This window comes from Crocodylus siamensis, chromosome 2 (genome assembly GCF_052110815.1).
Source record: "Crocodylus siamensis isolate JL-2025a chromosome 2, ASM5211081v1, whole genome shotgun sequence".
Lineage (NCBI taxonomy): Eukaryota > Metazoa > Chordata > Crocodylia > Crocodylidae > Crocodylus > Crocodylus siamensis.
The window spans coordinates 202,593,660-202,620,042 of record NC_143396.1 but is presented as its reverse complement, the minus strand read 5'-3'; the positions used below and the strand labels follow the sequence as shown (position 1 = coordinate 202,620,042).

Sequence of the window (26,383 nt, the reverse complement as noted above, 5' to 3'; positions counted from 1 at the left end):
CCAGAGGTAGGGACAATCTCAGGGATAGCTCTGTCAGGCCTTCAGTCAGCACAGATGTAGTTAGGGATCTTCTGAAAGGGCTAAACATTTTTAAATCTGCCGGTCCAGATGCCCTCCACCCAAGGGTGTTGAGGGAGCTGGCAGGGGTCATCACGGACCCTTTGGCCTGGCTGTATGAGCGTTCGTGGTTATCTGGCCAGGTGCCAGAGTATTGGAAACTGGCTAATGTGGTCCCAATTTTCAAGAAGGGAGGAGGGAGGACCCAAGTAACTATAGGCCCATAAGCCTCACCTCGGTGCTCGGGAAGATCTTGGAGAGAATCATCAAGGAGCACATTTGTCGGGGGCCAAGAGGGGATATCATGCTCAGGGGCAATCAGCATAGGTTCATCAAAGGCAGGTCCTGCCTGACCAACCTGGTTGCCTTTTATGACCAGGTGACTAAATCCTTGGATGATGGTGTCACTGTGGACATAGTCTTTCTAGACTTTAAGAAGGCCTTTGACACTATCTCTCACCCCATCCTCATCAATAAATTAAGTGATGGTGGCATTGATGCCTACACAGTTGGATGGGTAAAAAATTGACTGATGGGGCGCACCCAGAGAGTAGTGGTGGATGGGTTGTACTTAAGCTGGTGAGATGTGAGCAGTGGGGCAATTTTTTACAGTTAGGGTGGTCAGAATCTGGAACCAACTTCCCAGGGAAGTGGTCCTCACCCCTACCTTGGGCAAATTCAAGAGCAGGTTGGATGATCACCTGTCTGGGGTCTTGTTAACACAGCATTCATTCCTGCCTGTGGTGGGAGTCAGGCTAGATGATCTGTTCAGGTCCCTCCTGACCCTAGCTACTAAGAAACTATGAAACCACGATATAGCTGAAAGTAATTTAAAATAGTTACCTGGATTACAGTACAGAGCAGTGTCATTGAATGCAATAAAGCATCTAGTCTAAGGAGGTTAAGTTAGGAATTAAATTTATGACTAATTTAGTTAGTGACAATCTTTAGTAGTGTTTTGAGTGAACTCTCTACTTTGACTTTCACCACAATTCAATGTTTATAATATAGGGAACAAGCTCATACCTAAACATTTGGGCTGAACAATAAATATATTAGTCATGTTCAATAGTAGCAGGAGTAGGCCCCATGTTTCAATGTATAGTAAAGTGCTTACCTTGTACAAACTTCTGTGCTGGAGAAATCATTATTTTAAGGAACAAATTTTGCCTCCATACATATATTTATGAAGAGGGCAGGACAAGAAGTAATAGTTTAAAAATTACAGCAAAGAAATGTAGGATGGACTTTGGAATTAGGAGGCTGGTTAAGCACCAAATAGATTATATAAGTTAAGCAAACATCTGAATGAGATGGTTTAGAGCAAAGGCAGGTAATTATTTTGAGTGGAGGGCTGCTTACTGAGTTTTGGCAAGCCATGGAGAGCCGCATGGTAGCCCCACCCCTTAACATGTTCCCCCCCCCATCACCATCTTGGGACTGAAAATCATGCTCCCAACCCCTGATCTCTGCCACCAGAAGTCCCTCTCCATTCCCCCTGGAATTACTCCTTTCAGCAAGGGGGTTTGCCATCTCTGAACCAGAAAAATAACAAATTATATTCTAAAAATCAGGCATGCACTACAACATTCACTAATTTCATTTCCAAAAATATTTTGTCCTAATTTACATGTGTTTGTGTATTGTACACAAAGGTGATAGTATACTATCCTAAAATGAAATCTTATTCTTGTATACTGTGCGAGGGTATGGGTGGGTATAGGTCTGTGGGTATGTGGGGTGTGGGGGAGGGTGTGTGTATGGGATTTGTGTGGGGGTGGATAGGTGTGTGGGGCTGAGTGTGTGGTGGAGGGAGGTGGCTGAGGAAGGTTGAGGTTGTGTGGAGCGGGGAAGGGTTTACACACAGCCTGCCCCCCCTCACAGCAGGCAAAGCCTTCCCCGCCCCCCCGCAAGTGCTACTGCAAGCCCGGGTTCCATGCTTCTGTCGCTCCTGGCCCCCGGGCATTGCTGCGAGCCCTGTGCTCCTGCTCATTACCATTGCTGCCCTTCTCCTGCCGCTTCTCTTCCCTCCCACACTGGCCACTCAGGCATCACCTCTCAGCTGCTCCTGCAGTCCTGGCACTGCCACTGGGAACCATGTGGTGCTAGAGTGCCTGGCCAGGCAGCCTGACAGGTGGAGGGAGTGGGGAAAGGGATGTGGCAGGCGGGGGGAAGGGGCAGCAAGCGGGCATGCAGAGCTCAGTGATGGACAGGTGGGAGCATGAGGCTGGGCTGGCAGGACATCTATGGAACCAGGGTTCACTTCTGAAGCAGAGAAAGGAGGGAGCTATCCCAGCTCCATAGAGCCCCTGCCATCCCAGTCCCATGCTCCTGCTCCCCACTCTGGGCCTCGCCAGCGCTGGCCCCGGTGCAGCAGTGTGGGCCCTGTATCCCCACCCAGCTGTCACTGCATTCTGTGTGCCCACTAACTGCTCCTTCCCACTACCTGCCACAGCCTTTTCCCTACTTGGTCCCCCACCAACCAGTCACTCCGGCACCATGTTGTCCCCAGCTGTAACACCAGGAGCACAGGACCTGGCCTAGCTGGCCCTGTAGACTGGGGTGATAGCCTCCTTCCCCCCTCCCCACTCCTTATCTGTATTTCCCTCAGCACAGGGAGGCAGGAACACTCCCAGCCCAGAAGCCCCTGTTAGGCAGAGGCTTCCGGCTGTTGCCCGGGTTGGGAGGGCCTGGAGGGGGAGCAGGGCCAGGCCAGACTTGCTGCTGTGGCTGTTCAGTTCTGCTGCCAGCTCCCCCTGGGTCCTACTGCCCTGGCTCCTGTCATCTTTGACAGGCAGCCAGGGGCAGATAAATATTAATTTTCTAAATTTTTTTAGGGGGCCCCATGGGCCAGATAGAATGGCCTGAGGGGTAGGATCCAGTTGGTGGGCCAGATTTTGCTCACCCCGGTTTAGAGATCTCGTTTATACAGGGATGATCCTGTCTTGTGAAGAGTTTTGGACTTCCCGCCCTGCTTTTCATAGATTTCATAGACATTAGGGCTGGAAGGGACCTTGGGAGATCAATGAGTCCAGCCCCCTGCCCAAAGGGCAGGAAGTCAGCTGGGGTCTTAGGATCCCAGCAAGATAAGCATCCAATTTACTCTTGAAGGTGTTCAATGTAGGTGCTTGAACCACCTCTGCTGGCAGACTGTTCCAGACCTTGGGGGCTCGGACAGTAAAGAAATTCTTCCTTATGTCCAGCCTGAAACTGTCTTGCAGGAGTTTGTGACCGTTCGACCTCATCATCCCTTGGGGCGCTCTGGTGAACAAACGTTCCCCCAGATCCTGGTGGTCACCCCTGATAAACTTATAGGTGGCCATCAGATCACCCCTGAGCCTGCGTTTTTCCAGGCTAAAGAGTCCCATGGCTCTCAGCCTGTCATCGTAAGATCTGTTTTCCTGACCTCTGATCATGCGCGTGGCTCTCCTCTGGACTCTCTCAAGCTTCTCCACATCCTTTTTGAATTGTGGAACCCAAAACTGGATGCAGTACTCCAGCCGCGGTCTCACCAAGGCCGAGTACAATAGGAGAATGACATCCCGGTTTTGCTTGAGAAGCATCTATGGATGCAAGCCAGCATTTTGGTCACTTTACTAGCTGCAGCATCGCATTGCAGGCTCATGTTCATCTTGTGGTCAATGATGACCCCCAAGTCTCTTTCTTCTGTAGTGCTATCCAACGTAGCACTGCCGAGCCTATAAGGATGCTGCAGGTTTTTCCTCCCAAGGCAGAGAACCTTGCATTTTTCGGTGTTAAACACCATCAGGTTCTCGTCCGCCCATTTGCTGAGCTTGTCCAGGTCAGCCTGGATCACCTGCCTATCACTTATACATAGAACCTGTATATCTAAGCTCTACAGAAACTATGAATTGAATTCCACATTCCACCAACAGTAAAAGTGCACCTAATTTCAAGTATTTTCCTAATACTAGTTGGCTTCAGAAGTATTACTGACTGTCTTAAAGTTAAGCAAAATGCATATTTTGCAAAATGCCTAAGTTGCTAATGTAGAAACTGATGCTTCTTTAAAAAGTTGTTCTTGTCCTGGGTCAGAAAATCCCTCTTAAAGCAAAAAGTAATGTTTTACAATATGTTTCCTTTCAAAGCCCCTGAGTGAAGTAAAAAAAAATTTCCCAGCTATTTTACCAAGTAAATGTATTTTACTTACTAGCCTAGTGCACTAGTTTCCAGACATTTTTCATTTACAGACCCCTAAAAATGTTTGAATGGTGATGCGAACCCCTTTGGCAATTTTGAATAGAGGTGCAGATCTCTTTGAATTGTAAGTGTGGGTATTTAAATACTTTTGATTGATCATAGTCATTTTTGTGGACCCCTGGGGGTCCACAGACCACAGATTGAAAACCATTGGCCTAGCATATTGTTCCAGCATAAAACTAGCTAATTTAGTAACTTATCTGCGATTCAGTATTGCTCTATAGTGCCCTAAAATACATGTGCACGTAAGTCCTTTGGATATAGGTTTTTTAACACACCATAATTATAGATGCTTGTGTTTGATCCGGATTTATCCTAGTAAAGAGAATTTAATGGTATAAATAAACAGTCTGCAGAAAAGAAGAAATCCCTTCAAAGTTGATTGCTTCCCTTACGTGCCTTGGAAATGGTTATTAAAAATCAAATATTGTAACATATATAAAAGCACCAGAAGAAAAACAAGGGAAGTTGGCAATATTACCAAGTCTTGTTTTATCTCTTCTTGCAATATTTGCTGTTTCTATTGATAGCTGAATCTTGTGGAGTTATGCTATCTGAAAATGAGCTCTATTAATATATTTAAGAATATATTTCTGGCTTTTATTGGAAAGCTTGAAAATGTTGGAAGACCTGACTTGTGTTGTGTGTGTTTTAATGATTGCTGTCAGTGATATTATGTTGTGACTACTGAGGTGATATGTCATAACCTAAAGTAATTGGCAATATTTTTCCTTTCGCTATCTAGTTGTTTTGTATGCAGTATATTTTCTAGACCTTTGTGCAGCCTGACTTCTTAAATGTCTCTAGGGATTGGGCTTCCAGCATTTTATCTAAGCATTATTCAATTGTAAGGGAAGACTAGAAAAGCTACTGCTAAGCAATTGTTTGGTTCTAAATAGTCTGTGAATTGACAGTGAAAATACCCTCAGTGTCATAATACAGAAGGAAAGACGCTAAATGAAGTTCATGACAGTATAATACTACATATAGTATTGTGATTCCTAAGCTAAGAGTCTCTGGCAAGCTGCTGATTACCACACCATTGAGAGTATTCAGCCCGTTGGATATATAACATCCTTGATACTTAACTTGATCAACGTTCCATGAAAATAGAAAAGGAAGGAAGCTTAATAGACCTGCTGCAAAAATGATCATGTTTTTTATATATGATTTCTTGCAGTAAAAATGTCTAAAAACATAGTACCATTTTTTCCTCCTAAAACAGTCATTACATGGGTTGCTCTTTTAAGGCATTTCTTTGGGCTAAGGACAGACATTACACATAAACTGCTTTAAGTGATCAGAAACTGGTTTAAACCTGTAATAGAATATAAATTCAGTGCACATAAACCAGCTTCAAAATGGACAAAACGAGTTTGAGATAAACCTGTTGAAATGTAGTATCATTCAACACTGGAGGGAGCAGGGCAGGAGGGAGCTTATTCTGCCACATGCCCCAGGCCCAGAATGAGTGGCAGTGGCAGCACTTGAGACGGGCAGACCCTGCCGCTGTCCCCCAGGGGCAGAGGGGGGAATAACCCCACTCCCTGCCCCTGCCTAACGGGCCCTGCTGGCTGGCCTCTGTCACCACCTGCACCCGGCCATGGGAACAGCAAGTGAGAAGGCTTACACTCCCTGAACACTGTGGCAGGGTCTGCTGCTCCCATCCAGAGCTCTGCGCCCTCACCACTCCCACAGCTCGGTGGGGATGTGGCCACAGGCCAGCCATCAGGGCCCCTTAGTCAGGAGGCAGGGAGGAGGATTATTCCCTCCTCCCTCCGGTATTCAGCAGAGGGGTCAAGAGAGGGTTTATTCTGCTGCTTGCCCCAAGCAGAAAGAGAGCAGCAGCGGCTGGGGTGGCCAGATCCCAGCTGTAGTCCCCCTGAGGCAGAGGGGACAGAGAGGGGAATACCCCCCTCCACACCCCCTCTGCCTCAGGAAGCCATGCTAGCCAGTGTTTGGCTGTGCCTGGCTCCTCCACTGCAGCAACGACAGGGGAGCACCCAGCAGACCCTGGCTTGGGTCTCTGCTGGTGGGCCAGGGAAGGGGAAATTAAACCCTTCCATGGCCAGCTCAGTCCAGGCTACTGTCTTGGCTGGCCACGCACCCCCCACCTTCCCCACCACAGCTTCCCTGCAGCTGAGGGCATGTTCTAGTGTCCACTTCCTCACCCCCAGCTCCTGGCCTGAGCAACTGCAGGCATGTGCCTGCATTTCATCAGGCAACAGGGAAGGTCTGTGCACTTGCAAATCAGTTCAACCTAGGCAGGTGACACTAACCTGCAAAGATTGAATCAATTCAGGCTCCGGTTTTTAAATGTCTTTCCCTAGCCCTGGTGTCTTTTTTTCAATGGGACCTAAATTCCACTTAAACATTTTCAATTATCCTTGACTCATGCCAACTTCTAATCAATCTATATAATTAATCAGTAAAAGCTACTGGAATTTAGCGTCCAGTACAAAAAAAAAGTGTCATATAAGTAAACAATGGAGATTTACATGCTTAATAAATACTAATTACCAGCCCAAGAGATTTCTGCCATATGGGCTAGGACTTGATTCTCCAGTAGGAAGATTAATAAAAATGGTTCAAATAGAATATAAGGAAAGCGAGAGAAAGAGAATGGGGGAAAAGACAGAGAGAGACAACTTCTAAGTACAACTTTCATCAGCATACAGCATGTGACATGTAAATCAACACTCTTTACTGTAGAGACCTGCTGAAAACAGGTGTGCTAACTTTGCAGGCATGATATAACATGCTAAGTAAGCTCCACAATGAGAGCTGAAAGAGATGTATATAAAATAAAATCAACAAACCAACCAATCAACCAAATAAGCAAACAAAAAACCCTAGCTAAAACCCTAGGGTAAATAATAGGAAACATATACCAGATTAGGCTGGAAAATGAAAACACTGTTTACTTTTTCTTGTTTTAATCCATAGCTCGAACAGTTGTTGAAATGTATGTCACACTTTTGCTAGCCTGAAAGATCTGTTTCCTAGTGAAAATGGGCCAGTGGATTATGGGTGTAAATACTACCAGTTGCAAACTTCTGCAAAATGAATTTTGCACTATTTCAGATTTTTCAAGTCTCTATAGACATATGTTATATTTTTGGCAAGTAAAGACAGTTAAAAAGCCAAAGAAGTAATTCATTCAATCTTCACAGGTTTATCAAAGCTGCATAAAGTGAATTGATGTTGAACTTTTGAATCCCAAAATGTGGCCAGATACCTGCAATGGCTCAGGTCAGAGGCCAGGGATACTGGAGCATGCCTCCCAGTCTGCTGGCCATTGCACTGCTCAGCCAGCTGGGGGCCATCCCGAATTGGCTGTCCAGCACACAACCCCCAGCTCCCTGTTGTCCCCTTACCTCCTTGAAGGAGGTTGAGGAGCCACCCATCCAAGTACCAGGTACAAATTCTCCATGTAGGACCCTCCTCTGACCAGGCACTGTTACTCATCCTCATCCAGAACATATAATTTTTAAGTGCATTTCTGTGGAGGAGCAAGTGAGGTTATAAGTGAGAGACTGTTTGAGAGAGACTGCAGGACTAAGGGAGGGGTTGGTGAGAAGACTGAATCATTGCTTTTTATATCTATCCTCTACACTAAATGGAAGATACTTGCCCAGGGTGGGAGGGCAGGAGGTTAGAGGTGAGAGTCAAGATTTTATAAAATGTACCTATTTCAAATGCTATTTTTCCCATTCTGTTCAGAAAGAGGACTTTCTGTTAGTCCAACATAGTACATCAGTAATAGATGCATGTTTGCCTGAATGCACATCATACTAAAGGCCTGGTTTGCTATTCATTCTTTAAGTTTTACACAAGTAAATGTGGAGTCAGAACCAGCTGACCAAGGCTGCACTGATTCAGCAAATCTCTTTGGCATGCTTGATCTCTAAATTACTCCTTGAGGGCCTCTGGTTTGAGTCAATTTGTACGAATAACATAAATCATCTACCTACCCTTGGGGTGAATCTGACCAATTACTCAGATTTTCTACTAGTAAAAGGTTTTCTGTAGACTTACACTTTGGCAAAACAGCAACAATGCTCAAGTGAAAAAGACCCTACACAATAAGAGGAGCATGTTCAGATCTTAGTTTTCCTTCTGTTTTGCTATGTGATGTTGGGGAAATAACCTTCCTGCACTTCAATCTGTTCACCCTTAAAATTAATTTGATAATTTTATAAATTCATAAAATTGTAAAGTGGTCCAGAATATTAACTTGTATGTCAATTCAGGCAATGTTGTGTTCTAAAACTGTAAGGGAAGCATGTCAGAGGATTTGGCAGTGTGTCTTTTTTTTTAACCATCTTTCTTTTATATAAGTAAAAGGCAAATGGCCCATCCTTTTTTTCTCAGTGATATTCTTTAATGAACACTATGGGCACATCCAGACATGTGTGAACGTTGGGTTCCTGAGGACAAGTGGCAGCAGCGCACCTTGCACTGCCACTACTTGGCCCCAGGGAACACCTATGCTACATGTGCTTTGGTGCATTGCAAGGTGCCCCAGGTGGGGTTTGGAAGCTGGGGGTCTGGGGGCCTTCTGGGGCTGCAGCCATGGCAATTTATTTCAAAGTCATTAGGGCTGGAAGAGACCTCAGAAGATCATCAAGTCCAGCCCCCTACCCGAGAGGCAGGAAGTCAGCTGGGGTCATAGGATCCCAGCAAGATAAGCATCCAATTTGCTCTTGAAGGCATTCAATGTAGGTGATTGCACCACTGCCAATGGCAGGCTGTTCCAAACCTTGGGGGTTGGACAGTAAAGAAATTCTTCCTTATGTCCAGCCTGAAACTGTCTTGCAGGAGTTTATAACTGTTCGACCTCATCATCCCTTGGGGTGCTCTGGTGAACAAACGTTCCCCCAGATCCTGGTGGTCACCCCTGATAAACTTATAGGCGGCCATCAGATCACCCCTGAGCCTACGCTTTTCCAGGCTAAAGACCCCCATGGCTCTCGTAAGTTCTGTTTTCCTGACCTCTGATCATGCATGTGGCTCTTGTCTGGACTCTCCCAAGCTTCTCCACATCCTTTTTGAATTGTGGAACCCAAAACTGGATGCAGTACTCCAGCCGCGGTCTCACCAAGGCCGAGTACAATAGGAGAATGACGTCCCAGGTTTTGCTTGAGAAGCATCTATGGATGCAAGCCAGCGTTTTGCTCCCTTTACTATTTGTAGCATCACACTGAAGGCTCATGTTCTGCCACACGGAGCCTGGCAGGCAGCCGTAGCACAGCTCTGGGACACCCGGTTCCACGTTTCAACAGTGTGTGCTGGCCAAGTATGCATTGCATTGGGTTTTTTTCCACATTTTTTGTTGACCCCTGCACATCCAGGGGCCCAATCAAACCTGCAGCGGGAAAAAACCCAGTGCAACACATGCTCAGGCAGCATGCCCTTGCAGCGCAGAGAACACCAGACTGTGCAGTACGTGGTGCTGCAAATGAGTTTGCAGCATCACATACTGCACAACCGTGCTTGTCTGGACATGCCCATGTTGCAGCACGTTCTTAGTATTACCTTCAGTGAAAAATGGAGGTCATTATTTGTTAATTCAGAAATTATACAGATTACATGAAAAGAATCATTATTTGAGGATAAAAAAGTCATTTAATATCAGAAATGAGATATATTTGAAATGTATTCTGCATGCTACTAGATGCTTCATATGAAAGTGTATATTAAGAAAAGAGTCTTAATGTTTTTGGGGGGGCTTTTACAGCATTGCTTATTAAAAATATGTTAGGATTGGAACAATGAGAAGAATGTGTCTTTCAATTGACTGAACAAATCTAAAAATTGAAGGAGAAAAAAATATTGCAATTTGTTCCCTTTTTAAACTGTTAATTAAATCAATTTTAAAAATGTGAAGTCAAAACATTTTATTTTGAAAATAGAAAATCAAACATTTTGATATTTTCTTTCATCTACTTCTCAAATCAATTGCTAAGTTTAAACCCATATAGTTTTGTCCTTTCCTCTCCTCTCTCAAGCCAGTATTTGGTAAACTACTATTCACCAACCTTTCTTTACTGCAATGTTTTGCTAGTCCCTTCGAGATGCACACTGCCTAGATTGAAGCCACTTTTTACCTGCTGTTCATCTAGCAAAATGGAAAGCAAAAGCAAGTGATTTTGACAGATTTGAGTCAAGCCCTCTGTCCTCTTCCACCTTTATAGCATTTGAAAATAAAAGCTTTCTACAGTAATTTTATTTGATTTGCTTTTTTCTTTTAAATACATTCCCGGGACATATAAAGCTTAAAGACATTTTCAGAACGTCACAGTCAACAACCAAAAATCCAAACAGTTCACAACCTAATTTTTATTTATACAATGTTATCTAAAGTGGGAAGAAATCCAGCATGCTCTTATGCTATTAGAGCATTGTTTTGATTTACTGCTATGGTGTTTTGCATCCAAGGTTCCAGTATATGTTATATTTCGTGTACCATCATCATTATAATGAAATGTGCTTTAATGGTGACATGAAGGCAAAAGTGAGATGTGCAGAAAATGACCCAAAACATTTAAATTTCCTCCAGATTCAAATTAACTCACAGTCCTCCAGCATCCCAGGATACTTTGCACCTCCCACCACCCTTGCAGAGTGGATGGGCTAGCCTTGGCTCAAGCTATCTGCTCCATTCGAGCAGGGAGGCATGCTCTAACACCCTCCAGCTTCTGTCCTGGGCCTCTGCAGGCATCTGGCTGCATTTCCAGTATCAAAATTGATTGCTTGGTCATTTGCTTATTGGTTCAATTTACTCAGTTTAGACTAACCTTCAAACATTGAATCAATTCAATCAATTGACTGTCTGTACTCAACTTATATGGTAATGTGTTTCTGTGCATATGCACAGTGTATTGTGTGCCACAGGGAAACTTTTTATGATGATCATAAAAAGTACCCATGAGATGCCTCTGTTCCAGAGTTACTGATGTTATTCTAACAGTCTTAATAGTTTTGAAATGAGTTAACCTGAACTTAGTTTATCTTATTATACCATGGGGTGTTTGATGCTACGTCTACTCTTTATTGTGGCGGAATGCCGGGCTTGCGATTCCGGCACCGCTTGGGGAGCCGTGGGTTTTGTGGAGCGCGCGGCTTGTGGGGCGGGATTGGAGGTAGCTTTATAACTGCCCTCGAGGTTCACCGAGCTGGCACAAGTAGACGACTTAGAGTAAGTTGTTAGTTCCTTTGTAATAAGTCTATAGGATGTTCGTTGGTTCACGAGGTTCTGGAGCTAGCCCTTGCGTTCCAACACTGGAACCAGTCCAATGCTAGGTGCGGCTGCCGGCTTCTTAAGTTCCAGAACTGGTCAACGGCTCATTGAGAGGGGATGTTAGTAGCAGAAGTTATTACAGAGCAGATATAAGGTAAAACAAAAGGTTTTATTCACTCACCTGGCCTCACCCTCTTACAAATTAGAGGGGAGGCTGGTTGGAATGAAGTTGTAGTAAATATAAGTATAGAGAGCGTAGATATGCTGTCTAAGCTACAATGAGAGGCAATCGAGAAGTGGAGTCTCTGATGTTTCTTCATTTACAGTATGCCGGATACAAAGGGGGTCTGTTGGTTCACGGGGTTCCAGAGCAAGCCCTTGCATTCCAACACTGGAACTAGTCTAATGCTAGGTGCGGCTGCCTGCTCCTTAAGTCCCAGAACTGGTCAACAGCTCATAAATGGGATGTAGAATACAAACTGTAACGTGGTGAGTCGATTGTCGATTGTCGGGTTTTCGAGGCCTTTGTTTTCGCTGGGATACGCCCAGACGGGGAGGCTGAGAACTGGTCTGCAGGGTGATTAGGCCTACAGAGTTTTCCAGTTGTTGTCTCTGCCGTTTCTTGCTTCTTTGCCTCTTTATAGATGGTGGTTGGACTGCCTCGATGACACTAACTATGATATAAGCTAAGCATACAGGGATAGGATAGTTTCTTTTACATAGTATTTACTAGGCGGATTTTCTACATAAGTCTTGTTTTTGCAGAAATGACACTTTTTAGATAAGAAGTGAAATTTACAGAGTGCAGGTATGTGGCTCAGTGCCAGCGGAGAACAGTACCAAGCACTTATTTTGATTAATGGTTAAGACTTCAAGGTTACATAAATGTGAGAGTTCCACGCGGCAGTTATACAGAAAAGAAAAAAATATAAAACAGTTACATTTATAAGTATCAAGCCGTGAATGGTTGTGCAATTGTAGCATTTTGTGCTTGGGCACTATATAGCACTACATAAGTACAGTGTGATGAGGGACATCCGTACATACAGAGCCCCCCACTGGAGTGCTACAATTTACTGCATAGGCATGCTCTCCAGCAAGCCTGCCTGTGAACCCAGTCACTGACAGCCTGCCCTTTCTGCTGCCAAGGAAGAAGGACCACCAGGCAAGCTGTCAGCGATAGGCCAACCCTATCAGCACAGAAAGCACAGCTGCTGTTCCCCTGGTACTGGAGTAGCAGGATGCTCTCTGACAGCTTGTTGCAATGTGCAGAGCTGAAGCCCTTGATCCTGGCTGGCCCACAGCCCCATTCCTCAGCAGGCTGTCAGGAAGCCAGCCTTTCTTTCTTCCTTCTTCCCCTGGGTGGGGAGTAGGGAGGGAGTACTGAGCACTATGAGGTCCTGGGAGTCTGAAAAGAACTTTTATAGCACTACACATGATGGTGCAGGCATTACATGTAGCAGTGCAAAATATAGCACTACGGAGAAGTCCCTTTTTCAAAATAATTTTGTAGCATTATGGGGGGCATGCACGTTCGACCCTTGCAGAGCCAGTGTAGAGCTACAAAGACCTATGCTGTAGTACTATCTGTCCAGTGTATCTGAGCAATATTAGTCATAATCTCTACCACCTGGTCCCCCCTCCCTTTTTTTAAAGCTGTGTCACATCCACTTTAAAAAAACTTGTACTTCTTTTTCCAGTCAAAATGTTGGTCAACCCCCTTACTGTTGTGTTTCATAGTCGGAATGGTACTTAATAAAAATCACTGGTTTATATTGCAGTAGCTGTTCTTTAGCTTGAGCAGCTTATTCTCATGTATTTACCTCAGGTGTTTTATCGTCCTGTAATTATGCATCACTAAAATACAAACAGTGACAATCTTGCAGTAAGTGGGCCCACCCCACTAATTTAGCCTAATAGTAAAACACAGGTACTAAATGATAATAACAAAGACACACAAAAAGGTAAGTTAGTCATAAAATCTAGGAGAAATGCGTTTTTCAGTTCAGATTTTGAATTAATATTTTCATTGTGTTTTGAAGAAATAGTTTGGCTTACTTATTTGTAATAAAAGTTAAATCTTTCAAATGAAAAAGAATGTGGAAAGCTTTAAACAAAAAGTTTGATGAAAAGGGAAAGAAGCTGTTTTACCCTGTTGGTTTCATTTTAATATATGACAAAAATTATACCCATATCCCTTTACATTTATCTTCATTATATTGTAATTTGCATATTACTGTTATAGAAAACTGCCTCTCTTAATTATGTAATCCATTCTTTCTAAATTGACTTTGTCACTTTTTCCCATTGTTTAGTAGATTATCTTTTTTTGCTATCATACTACTAAGTGAGCCATGTGATTTACTCTGGGTAGAGTTTGACACAGATAAATTACTTTCAAAGAATATTATTTGAGTAAGTCCAACCATACTTTCTGAAATGTATCCTCTCTTCCCCTTTTCCCTCCTCCAACACACATTGTATCAACCACAAGCTTTGGTTAGTTTATGTTAAGTGAAAAGTAAAAGAATTTTCTTACTTTTATTTTAGACATTTTGTTGAAACAGATGAATCAAAAACATGGCTAAATTCATAAAGCGATTTAGATGTAGCCATTATCAGTACTGTATATCCTGTCCTGGCCCTGGATTATAAAACATATTTTAGAATAAACTATAATCTGGATTGAAATACACCCAATTTATCTAAATACTGGTCCTAAAGAGATGGTGATCTTTGTTTGTGTCATTTGATGAACTAAGGAAAAACAATGTTTTGATTTTGCTTTGAAGGAAAAAAAACCTCCTTGCCAGGTTGTTTTTTCAAACCAAGAGATATTTAAGATCATCTTTCAAATTTATCTGAATAGCAAAAGTTTGAAAACGGTAGTTAAAAGTTATAGCTTATCTCAAAGTAAACCCAATTGCTCGATCATCTTTCCATGGCAGTCATTTTTAGACAAGAAATTCTGCAGCTAGATAAGCCATTATGTACAACAGTTAGTTTGGAAAGGCTTTAAGCCACTGTATATTACAGTTGATAAGGATCTGTAGTTAAATGACGGAAGATGTCTCAAGTGGATGGTTTTTCATGAAAGCCACAGTTTTTATTGTATGCAGTATATGGAAGTTTAAAAAATAATTTTTGGTACTGAATCTCAGCAGGGTAAGCTGCAACACATTTCAGGTCTCTTAGTCCTGTTTTCCTGCCTTTAAACAATAAGGGTACAAGCAGATGTTACATTTAGATTGTCCTAACTAGGGTTAGGTCAATCTAAGCACCAATCTGTGCAGACATTCAGGGAGGTTAAATAGGACCATGAACTCTGTGTGCCCCCGGAGGCTGGGGGGCATGGCAAGCTCCCACAGGTGGTGGCAGGCCGCACTGTTGGTGGTGGGAGTGTGGTGGCGGTGAGCTGTGAGCTCCCGCAGGCAGCCACAATGCTGTTGGTGGGGGGGAGGGGCAAGTGCCAGCTGGCAGCCACCTGCAGATTCTACTGGTAGTGTCGGCAGTGGCCAGCAGTGATTGGGGACCACCTGCAGACACCACCAATGGTGCTGATAGTGAGGGGAGGTGTGGTGAGCAGTGACCACCCGCAGGTGCTGCCAGCAGTGTCAAGGGCACCTTTTGCAGGAGGTGTACTGCCAAGCTCAGGGGGTTCATGTGCACCCGTGTGTACTCCCTATACATCGCCAATGAATAGGTCAAAAATTGGTGGGCCTAATCCCCATTAGTTCATTTAAGGAGGAGAACTAACTTGGATCAGGAATGGGTTAGTCTGACCTAGACAACCCCTATACGCATTTGGAGTGGAGCCCTGGGCCTGGGAAAGAACATGGAGAATCTGGAGAGGGTTCAGAGAAGGGTCACTCGCATGATTAGTGACCTCCGTGAAAGACCCTATGAGGGGAGGTTGAGAGATCTGGATCTCTTCAGCCTTCACAAGAGACATCTGAAGGGAGACCTTGTAGCCACCTATAAGTTTATCAAGGGAGGACAACAGGAAATTGGTGATGCACTATTTACTAGAGCACCCCAGGAAGTAACTAGGAATAATGGGTGCAAATTAGCAAAGAGTAGATTTAGGTTAGACATTAGGAAGAAATGTTTCACAGTAAGGGTGGCCAGAATCTGGAATGGGCTTCCAAGAGAGGTAGTACTATCACCTAACTTGGAGGTCTTCAAGAGGAGGCTTGATAGTCACCTGGCTGGGGTCATCTGACCTTGGTCCTCTTTCCTGCCAGAGGCAGAGGGTTGGACATGATCCATTGTGGTCTCTTCTGTGGTCTACAGTCTATGAATCTATGGGAAAGCCCAGCCACATTCCCTAGGCCTTGGGCTGTGTTCTTCCCACTCCCACCACCCTATTTTTAGTGCCCCCAACTCTCCCTCCACCACAGAAAACACTTCCTCCAATCTGCTAATGCTCCTCCCCTAGTAACCTACTACCCCCACCCCTAACTCCCACCTGACCCTCCTCCTCCCTCCCCCACCTTGACTTACTTATATTGGGTTCCCAGTGGAGCTCCCAGCACTTGCTACTGTGTACACAAGCCACACCCAATCTATGATCACATGGTTTAAAATAAGCAGTGTGATTGTAGACCAGGTTCAGTGAATGTCTTCCCATACTCTATATCTTTATCCCTTTATACAGTACATAATACCTGTATAAATGTACCCTTTATACAGTACTTTATATAAATTTAAAATGTTATGTATTTTATATTACTGTGGGCATTTGTTTTTTACAGATGACCAGGGCTACATAACCTGTAAAATACTTTTAAGCTTTAAAGCTGAGGAGAAAAAATATTTGAAGAAGACATATACACCTCAAATCTTTACCTTTCCTTTTCTCTTTCTTCAGTCAGTTTGCTGCTTTTGTACTTCTTTGAGACTTTTATTAAAAAAACAAAACAAAAACCCCCAACCTATTATATCCTGTAAATTGCTCTTCAGGAATTTAATATTTAAGTTGATAATACAAAGCATAAAGAAAGCTTACCAGATAGTTTGAAAAGCTTCTTGCAGTGTCCTGTGTATTCTGATGATATTTCTGATTATCAAAAAAGGAAAATTGAGACAGAGAAGTCCTAGGTATTTCTATTCCTATAATGAGAAATCTAAAATAACTGAATCCCCTGAGCATATCTACAACAATCACAAGTAGATTTTTGGTCATAGGCAATCCTGAAACATGTTGCTCTGATACCTAGGGTGATCACTTGTCCCTAGCTGGGCAGGACAGTCCCAGAATCATAACCTCAAGCCCCAGTCCTGAGCTGCATGGCTCTGGGACAGCATTTGTCCTGAATTCTCAGTTTCCTGCAGAGATCAGGAAATGGCAGGTATCCCCTTGAAGGCTGACAGCATTCCAGCCTGCAAGGGGCTGCTTGGGGCTGCCAGAAGTGGGATGCAGGAGGTGTTATGTGCAAGCATGCACCCACACACATGCGCATGGCCAGGAGTACAGCTGGGCAGCGTGGAGAGCAGTTCCCTGCAGGTATGTCTATCAGAGGCAGACTGAGGCCACCACAGTGAGGGAGGGAGTGTGGTAGGAGCTGGGGGCACTGCCCAGCCAGAGCAGTTCATGGGGCCTGGGGCCAGGGGCCAGGCTGTGGAGCAGGATGTAGCCATGATCAGCTTATCCAGAGGATGGCATGGGGGTTGGCTCCTTGCTGCTCCATGCACCCTCTGGAGAGGGAGCGTGCTTGGGGTGATGCCTGCCCCACCCCCCAGATTTGTACACAGGGGTGGATGAGGGCTGCCCACTGTGGGTTTGCCTAAATGGTGAGGCACCCCCTGCCTACCCAGCAGCAGCAGGGACAACAACAGTGATGTGGAGTTGTGCCCTCACTGCTGCCAGGCAAGCAGACGGCATGAGGTCAGTGCAGACCTTCCAGAAGAGAGGCAGCAGGGTGGGAGCTTTGGGCCCACAGAGGTCATCCCTCATCCACCCCTGCTCTGCTTGACTCTTCTTCCCACCATGCCGGTAGAGAGAGGGGGAGAGGGAGAGGTGGGTATGTATCCTGCCTTTCCATTTTGACAAGGTGGTCACCCTACTAATACCTCTTGCTCTTTCAGTGGACTGATGGGATTAGAACTCTTTTGGAAAATTGTTTGGTTTGTTCAAAGTAATTTGTTCTTTCCTCAGAAGGAGGTGCTCATATTTAAAGCACCCTCATTTGTGTCTGAGCTAGTATTCATTTGAATGAATGAGGCAGTTCATACCTCCAGAGCTATTGTTTCAGGTTCTCGGCAAGCTCCAGCAGATAAGTGCATGAGTAAACTCACTGCAAGTTTTGAATATTTTCTTCTGAGCTGTAACATCTGTAGAAGATGAGACAGGGAGGATTGTTGGGCAGGAATAAGCATTGAGCTTGTTTTGTTTTTTCTTACATGTGACTATGTCTGTAACCAATTTTGCTTGTTTGTTTTTCAGAATGAAATGAATGCCATAGCATCATCAGGTCTCTTCTTCAAAGATGGTAAAAAGCGAATTGATTACATCCTGGTCTATAAAAAATCAAGTCTACAAGTAGAAAAAAGGAGCACTTTTGAGAAAAACCTGAGGGCAGAAGGTTTAATGTTAGAAAGAGAGGTATATATTATACTTTATCTACTATGTCATGACATTTAGTTTACTACTAACAAGCTACTGAATTATAAGAATAATCTTAAAATATATATTTTTAATGATTGTTTCTAATGCATCAAACGATGAAGAGTTTGTCCAGTTTTAAGGATGCAGTATTCCCATTGAAAATAGTCTGAGCCTTAGTCCATTCATTTCTAAAGTCAGAACGGTCACTGCTCCAGTAGAACAATATCCTATTGCACACAGAACTGCAAAATCTCCCAGGTTTCTTTAAATTGTCAAACACACAGCAAATAACAAGGTTAGTCTTTTAAAGGGATTTTCTCTTGCAACATAATGCCTGGTATTAAATTAATCTACCCAAAAAGATGAACATTTTAAAGATGCAGTCAGTTTTAGTTCCCACTTGAATGCATCTTCACTGAATTTTATAGTTATTTCCATTTTAAATCTGAACCTCGGTTTTAAAGCAACTAACTTTAACCTGTCCCTTCTAGACTTAAATGATTCAGTAAATAATAATCAAGTAGGCTGGTCAATTTACCATGTAGCAGAGCTATGGAGGGAAACTATAGCATATTCATATTTACAATAAAGGGTTTGCTGCATCTCTGTTCTGTTTTATAATTGCATAAGGATCTTCATCAAAAAAAATTAAATAGAAAAAATATATTTCTCTTATAATTAGCTTTAAATATGGGAACTTAATTTGCATTTGAAATTAATATGTTAAAATATATTTGTCAAAATGAATACATTTCCCAAGGTATTAAGTATCTTTATAAACTGAAGAAACATTTTATAAGGAACAGTGAGTGCAGAGTTCTCATTTATAGGTACTGATAAAATCCATACTTAGCAGCAATTCTAAACTGTTATTTGCCTTTTGTTCATGAAGACCTTGTTCATAGCCTTACTAAAGTTATGTCTATATGTTGCAAAGGAAAATGTAATAGTCTATGCCTGAAGTCCTGTAATCATAGGGTACATACAGATGTTGTACTTAGATCGATCTAACTGGGGCTAATTGACCCAAGTGCTGAATTATAGGAGGTTTGATTAGGCAAAAAATGACTACCTCATCTACCCTAGTTCACTCGCTTGGAGATCTTGCACTTAGATAAGCCTAACTAGGGTTAGCCTGTTATAAGTGCCGAACAGTACAGGTATTCAGTAAGGCTGGTTCAGGCAATGGCTGGCCTGATCTAACCTTAGTTCATCTAGGAGGTAAACTATGTAGGTCTAACCTGTGTCCAGTCTAACCCAAACTTTTGTACAGCACACCCTGCAGATAGACAACCTCCCCCTCACAGACAGACCCCCGAGGGAGTTAATCTATGATCACATGGCTTAAAGTGGGCTGTGTAATTTTAGATTGGGTCCTGGGAATATGTGTATATGTCTTCAGTACAGCCCTCAGGCTGGGAAAGCCCAGCCACTCATCCCAGCCCCTGTTCTGCACTTTTCCTTCACTCCCTTGCTCCACCACCCTAACGGGGCTATCTTTAGCCCTTCAATGCCCTCACCCCTGGAGAGACAACATCCCCTTCTCTAACCTGCACACCTGCCAGCCCCTCCCCCCCCCTTCCTGGTAACAACCCTGATCCCATCAACCTTGACTTCCAAAAGGCCTCTGTTATGCTATCCCATGATATTCTCATGGGAAAATTGGAGGATTGCAGGCTTAAGTGTGAAATAGTTAGATGGTTAGGAAGCTGGCTTTGGGGTAGGACCCAGAAAGTTCTAATGAACAGATCTGCATCATCCTGCTGAGAAGTGGCCAGTGGTGTCCCTCAAGGGTCAGTTCTTGGTCCAGTTCTTTTCAACATCTTTATCGTTGATTTGGATAAGGGGGTGAAGAGCTCACTGGCCAAGTTCGTGAATGACACCAAGTTATGGGGGAGCATGGTCATGCTCAAAGACAGGCTGCAGATACAGGTTTGCAAATTGAGCAGATTGGAACCAGATGAAGTTCAACACCAAGAAATGTAAAGTGCTCCACCTGGGGATAAACAATCCCCAACATACCTACAGGGTTGGTGGTGGCAAACTGACCAGCACCATGACTGAAAGGGACCTATGGGTAATAGTAGATCATAGTATGGATATGAGCTGTCAGTGAGATGCTGTAGCCAGCAGGAAAAATAATACTCTGGTATGAATCAATCGATGGCTCTCAAGTAAAACCAACAAAATTATTCTTCTACTTTACTCAGCATTGGTGAGACCAGAGGTGGAGTACTGTGTCCAGTTCTGGGCACCACACTTCAACAAGGTTGTGGTAATTGCTTGAGCGAGTCCAGAGAACAGTCACCCATATTATCAGAGACTTGCAAGGCAAGACATACAAGGAAAGGCTAAGGGACCTGGGACTCTTCAGCCTAAAAAAGTGAAGGCTGAGAGGAGACTTGGTAGCAGCTTACTGCTACATCAGGGGAATACATCAGGGGCTTGGTGAACAACTGTTCACCAGGGCACCCTTGGGGAAAACCTAGAGTAATTGCCAGAAACTCCTGGAAGACTGTTTCAGTTTTAGCACTAGGAAAAACTTCTTCACAGTTAGGGTGTCCAGACTGTGAAATAGGCTCCCTCTAGAGGTTATGCAATCACCACCCCTGGAAATCTTCAAGAGGAGACTGGACAGTCACCTTGCTGGGATCACCTGACCCCAGTTGTCTTTCCTGCCTAGTGCAGGGGCACTGGACCCGATGATCTGCCAAGGTCCCTTCCAGCTTTTAAAATCTATTAATCTATAAACACTGCCCCCCCGCAACCTACTAGCCTCCTTGATTCCCTCCTGGACCCCTTGATTCCCTTGTGGACCCAATACCCCCCCTAATCCAACCCACCCCTATCCCACCTTAACTTACTTAAATCAGGCTCCCAGCCCTGGCAAATGTTTGTATAGCTGGAATATGATCTACAGTCACACTGCTTAAAGCTGCCCAAACATACACTATATCCCAGGAATGTCTGTATGTGGCCTGAGTCTGTGGAACTACCAGTTAATTTCTCAGTGAAGTTAACTCTTGGTATAGGTGGAAGGCATGGCAGAGTGGTATGAATTATGGATTAATGCGAGGTGCTACATCTCAGAAGGAATAATCAAAAACACAAATACAAAATGGGTGACACCTGACTGGATGGCATCTCTATGAAAAAGGACTTAGGAGTCTTGGTAGACCTGAGTCTGCAGTGTGATGCAGCTGCACAAAATGCCACTGTGGTTTTGGACTGCTTCAATAGAAGCATTAGTGCAAGACATGATAGGTGATAGTGCCTCTCTACTCAGCACTTGTTAGACCTCATATGGAGTACTGCGTGCAGTTCTGGGCCCCACATTTTAAAAAGGACATAGAGAAGCTAGAGATGGTCCAGAGGCAGGCAAGAAAGATGATGAAGGGCTTGGAAAGCAAGTTATATGAGCTGAGGCCAAAGGATCTAGACACGTTCAGCTTGTGCAAAAGGTGCTTAAGAGATAACATGATAGCAGTCTTCAAATACTTGAAGGACTGCCATAAAGAAAAGAGAAAGCACCTTTTTCCCACTTGCTACAGAGAGCAGGATGTGGACCAATGGCTTGAAGTTTCAGCAAAGAAAATTTAGACTGGATATCCAGAAAAACTTCTTCACTGTGAGAATAGTGAGGCAATGGAATAGATTGCTTAGGAAAGCTGTGGACTCTCCATCACTGGAGGTGTTCAAGAAGAGGTTGGACAGCCACTGGTTAGGGATGACGTGGGTGTAGATAAAACCTATTTTCTACCATGGGTGCATGGGTATTTCCCATGCTTCTGGGTTTTACTGGTTGCTCCCCTTCTCCCCACTCCCCCATACTTTTTTTTTTTAATGCTATATGGATCAGGTGGTTTTCAAGTCTCCCTGGAGGCACAGAATATTGGCTACATCTAAGGCTGGGAACTTCAACTGGGGTGTGCCAATTCTCCTGCTAGGAGCAAAACTGCAGGTTCCTGACAAGAGGGTCTTGCTGTTCTGCTCAGGGTTCGATCACCATATTTGGGGGCAGATCAGATGGGTGTGGACTATGGGTGATTTTGCCTTCCTCTGTAGTGGGGGCATGACCCTCTATCCAGGATCTCTTGAGCATATATTGTCAACATTTTATAGAAGCAGGATGTTGGCTGCTGAGGTTCCCCTACATTACCTGTGGCAGATTAGGGTATTAGGTTTATGTTGTGTCAGGGTTCAGGGTAGTCTTACATAGAGTTTAGATTATGGCTATATGGGATGGTTTGAGTAAGTATGATCCTGCCTCAGGCACCCAGGCAGAGGGTTGGAATAGATGATCTCTGGAGGACACTTCCAGCCCTACTTCTCTATGACTTTCCTGTTATTTTACCATATTTTCTTTCTCTATGAGGGTTGGCAGTCTGCTGTGCACTGTCTGTCTGATGCTGTCCAAATAGAAGTAGCTGAATTTCAATTCTAGTTCTTTGTAAATAGGTTAGAACATGTTTACAGATGGAAGAAATATTGTCAGCACTGTTCTGTGTCAGAGTTTCCCTTACCATTGGGCGTTTGAATTAACTCCCTTCATCTGGCAGTTTGTTAGAAAACAGAGCTTACAAGAGTTCACTAGGATGAAGTGGAATAAAGATATACTGGTCACTTCTAATCATTTAAAAAATGTGTTGAACAGGAGTTGATGTTTGGCCAGGCATAGTTTGTAGTGGTAGTAATCACTTGGGCATTAGTGCTTTGCATCCTTTGAAGAATGAAGGAACACATAAACAATAACCCTGCTAGGAATGTTTTGCTTTCTTGTCTGTTTTTGACTTCCCTGCAGAATTGACATATGTTTAGTTGATTCTAAAGTATGCTGTAATTAAATCAAAGTACTCAAAGCTTTAATTGAATTAAAACTCTTTGGACACCAGCACTATAGAGCTCTAAAATCATTGGGGAAAAATTATATATATTATAAATGTTTCCTGCTTTTACATTCACTTTAGTTGAACTGTAATAGACACCCTCCAAGCTGTCCTGCAAAGCCCTTGTAATTGTGTGATTGATTCTGGAGTCTTTTTAATCTTTTTATGTACATATCTTTTCTCCCCTATTACCTGTGGTTTAAAGCTTAAACAGCCGAAGTATTAAATACTGCTACCAGGATAATAGAATCTTATGCTCGCTGTTATGCCTCTACCCAAAATAGCATATCTTGAAAATGATTTTATTTATTTAAAGTTGAACTTTAGCAAGGCTTTCAACACTGTCCCTCTTGATTTTTTTTGACTAGTGAGCTAAGGAAATGCAGCCTAGATGAATGTATTGTAAGGTAGATATACAACTGATCAGATCATTGTGCTTACAGACCCTATGTCCAATAGGGAGGAGACATCAGGTTGGGTTCCCAGGGGCCTGTTGTGGGTCTGGTACTCTTTAAATCATGAATGACTTGGAGGATGGGCCTGAGTATACAACTAAAGTGAATTTAAAAGTAGAAAATGTTTACATATATGCAGTATTGTCCTAAATCATTTCAGCGATCTATAATGTTACTTTTAAAGATTTGTTTAAATGAACTGTCAAGTTCATTCCCTGTATTGGAGCTTTAGAAGAAATGGTTCTGATTTCAGGCAAAGTGCCAGAAAATTTTAGATCTGTTTTCCTTGCTTTTGTTTTTCACTATATGTAGTCAATAAAACTTTTATGCACAAATTTCTAGATGATACCAAGCTGGGTGGAGCTGTAGACACTTTGGACAATAGAATTAAGATTCAGAATGACCTTGATCAACTGGAAAAGTGGTCTGAAATTTAATTAAATTTCAGCAAGGAAAAGTGAAAAGTTCTCCACTTCTGATGGAATAATCAAATTCCCAAATAAACTGGAGTGGAACTGGCTAGGCAGCAGCTATTCTACTGGCAGCTCACAAGCCCCTGCAGCCACTTCTCCCACTGTTGCCTGGTAGGGGAGCCCTGGCAAGGAGTCAAGCGCTGCCCATGCAATAAGGAGAAGGGGGAGACCACACAATGGGAGACAGGGTGTTGTCTGTGTGGAGGGGCAGAGGCACCTGGGAGAGCTGTATACCACTGCCAGCACTGCCCAGGGAGGAGAATCCTGGGGTGGCCACCCATACAGTGTGCATCCCCCCAGTGGCACTGAACTTGGATAGCTCTAGACCAAGCTTAAGTTCTGCATAAAAATATGTAGGAGTTATAGTATACTGACTCATACTATAGTTCACTATGGTTGCAAAACAAGCCGCTAGCAGCAAGCGAGAAAAACAGGAGGTGCCTGTACATGTTCCAAGAGGCTGCTCTGATATGTTGTAATTACAGTGCACGGGAGCAGCCTCAGTCAAGTCTGCTGGAGTGTATTAATTAGCATGCTCCAGCTAGCCTCCACATCTCATGTATCAGTGTCCCTGCGCCTCAGAATGAGAACGGGGGTTCTTTTATACTAAAGCTCATTCAACGAGTTTTAGATAAAGTGCCCCTGCCACCATTTTGAAGCATGGAGATGCTGATACATGAGATGCCTCAGGCTCTTTAATTAGGGCGGCTCTTGGAGCAGCTCTAATTCAAGCAGCCCCCCGCACCCTTGGAGCACATGTAAAAATGCCCAGGAATGCCATCTGCAAGTCAAGGAAAGTGATTCTTCTTCCACTCTAGTCAGCACTGATAAGGCCTGACCAGAAGTATTTTATGGCATTGCACTTTAAGGAAGACATGGAGAAACTAGGCATGCAGCAAAAGGTATTGGAAACATAATTTATGAGGAAAAGTTGAAAGAAGTGGAATTGTTTACTCTTGAAAAGAGAAGACTGAGGGGGATTTGTTAACAGTCTTCAAACACCAGAATGGTACTTATACAGAGATTGGTGATTGACTCTACTATTAACACGTGGGCAAGGACAAGAAGATCTAAATTTCAAGAGGGACAATTTAGTTATAAAGTTCTTCCAAAAAGTCAACCTGTGAGAGTGGCTAAGCACTGGAACACGTTGCTTGGACAAGTTGTGGAGTTGCTATCACTGAAGGTTTTTAAAAGCCAGTTAGATAAACATTTGTCTGAAATTATTTAATCTGGGATGATCCTGCCTTGAACAGCAGGCTGGAAACAATTGACTTTCTGAGGCTTCTTTGGGCCCTGTTTTTATTTGTATTCTATAATTCCTGTTGTCTTCAGTTGTGGAGGATCTGACCTTAATGGCACATTTTAAAAATTTAACTTGAAAAATAATGACTTGGGAGCAGAATTAGGTAGTGGTAAAAATAATTCCTATCATAGATCACCACAAACGCACAAATTCTCACTTTTTCAGCTCCCCTGGTAAGCACTCATACATGGAAGGAGTTCCTGTCATTCCTGATTAAGGCTCTGAATTAGGCCAGGTAGAAACTATTACCAAAAACACCATGTAGGGTTTATATAAATAATCACGACTTTACACAAAACTTGGATAATTCTGAAACAGTTACTTTAATGGATCTATGCAAATTAACATAAACAGAATTTTATAATTGCTTCTGAATAAATGTCCATTAACCTTAATGTGAGGAATAAAGATGATGGTTTAAGATGCTTATGTATAGTCTCTCTTTGCTGGATTAATGATAGGTGGGGCTGCTGATAACTTTGTTCAATGTTGCACCTGCTTATAAGAGCTTAATTTGTTCAGCTGAGTGTGTGCGACAGACTTTCAAAAAACAAAAAGTTACCATATCTCTTCTGTGATGCATTATTTTTTATTCTTGCCATCACATTTAATGCTTGTGAAGAGGTCAGTAGGGCATGAGAGAGAGATGGAGACCTGGAGAGATACCAAAGGAGATTCCTAAGAAGAATAAAAAAGATGTATGTTTTAAATGATTTACATCTTACTGAATTGGCAATTTCTTTCATGTTAGTTTCTCTCAGGAACTACTGTATGCAATAGGGGCCAAACTCTTTTATGGACAGTAGGGTCAGGCAATAAAGATAGAAAGCCACAAAGTCCAAAATAAGAAACAATTGGCAGCTTATTAGATAATGACCTATTTGGGTGACCTCAGTTCAGAAGGAGGAATCAGGGCTATATAAGCTCTGAACCAGAGGCAGAGGGTCAGTCTGACCTTGGCAGGGCTGGAGGTGGGGGCATCCTGCTGGTAGCTGAGGGAAGAAGTGCTGGGTCTGGAGCCTGGCTCAGGCTGTGCAAGCAAAAGTTGCTCCTTACATAGAGCTGAGGGATGAAAGAAATTGTAAGTAGGCCCAGGAGGCCTGGAGCTGATGGAAGCCAGAAGAACTGAGTAGGA

The 26,383-nt window shown here is 43.4% G+C and overlaps 1 protein-coding gene across 3 annotated transcripts in view; it reads left to right on the top strand.

Moving 5' to 3' along the window:
• ANO3 (anoctamin 3) overlaps positions 1 to 26,383 on the top strand; it is a 293,639-nt gene that overhangs the window by 154,914 nt on the left and 112,342 nt on the right. For all 3 annotated transcript variants that reach the window (XM_090032834.1, XM_090032833.1, XM_090032832.1), the window contains exon 5: positions 17,967 to 18,125. In XM_090032834.1, the coding sequence (XP_089888960.1) occupies positions 17,967 to 18,125 (159 nt within the window). The remainder of the gene's footprint in view (positions 1 to 17,966; positions 18,126 to 26,383) is intronic.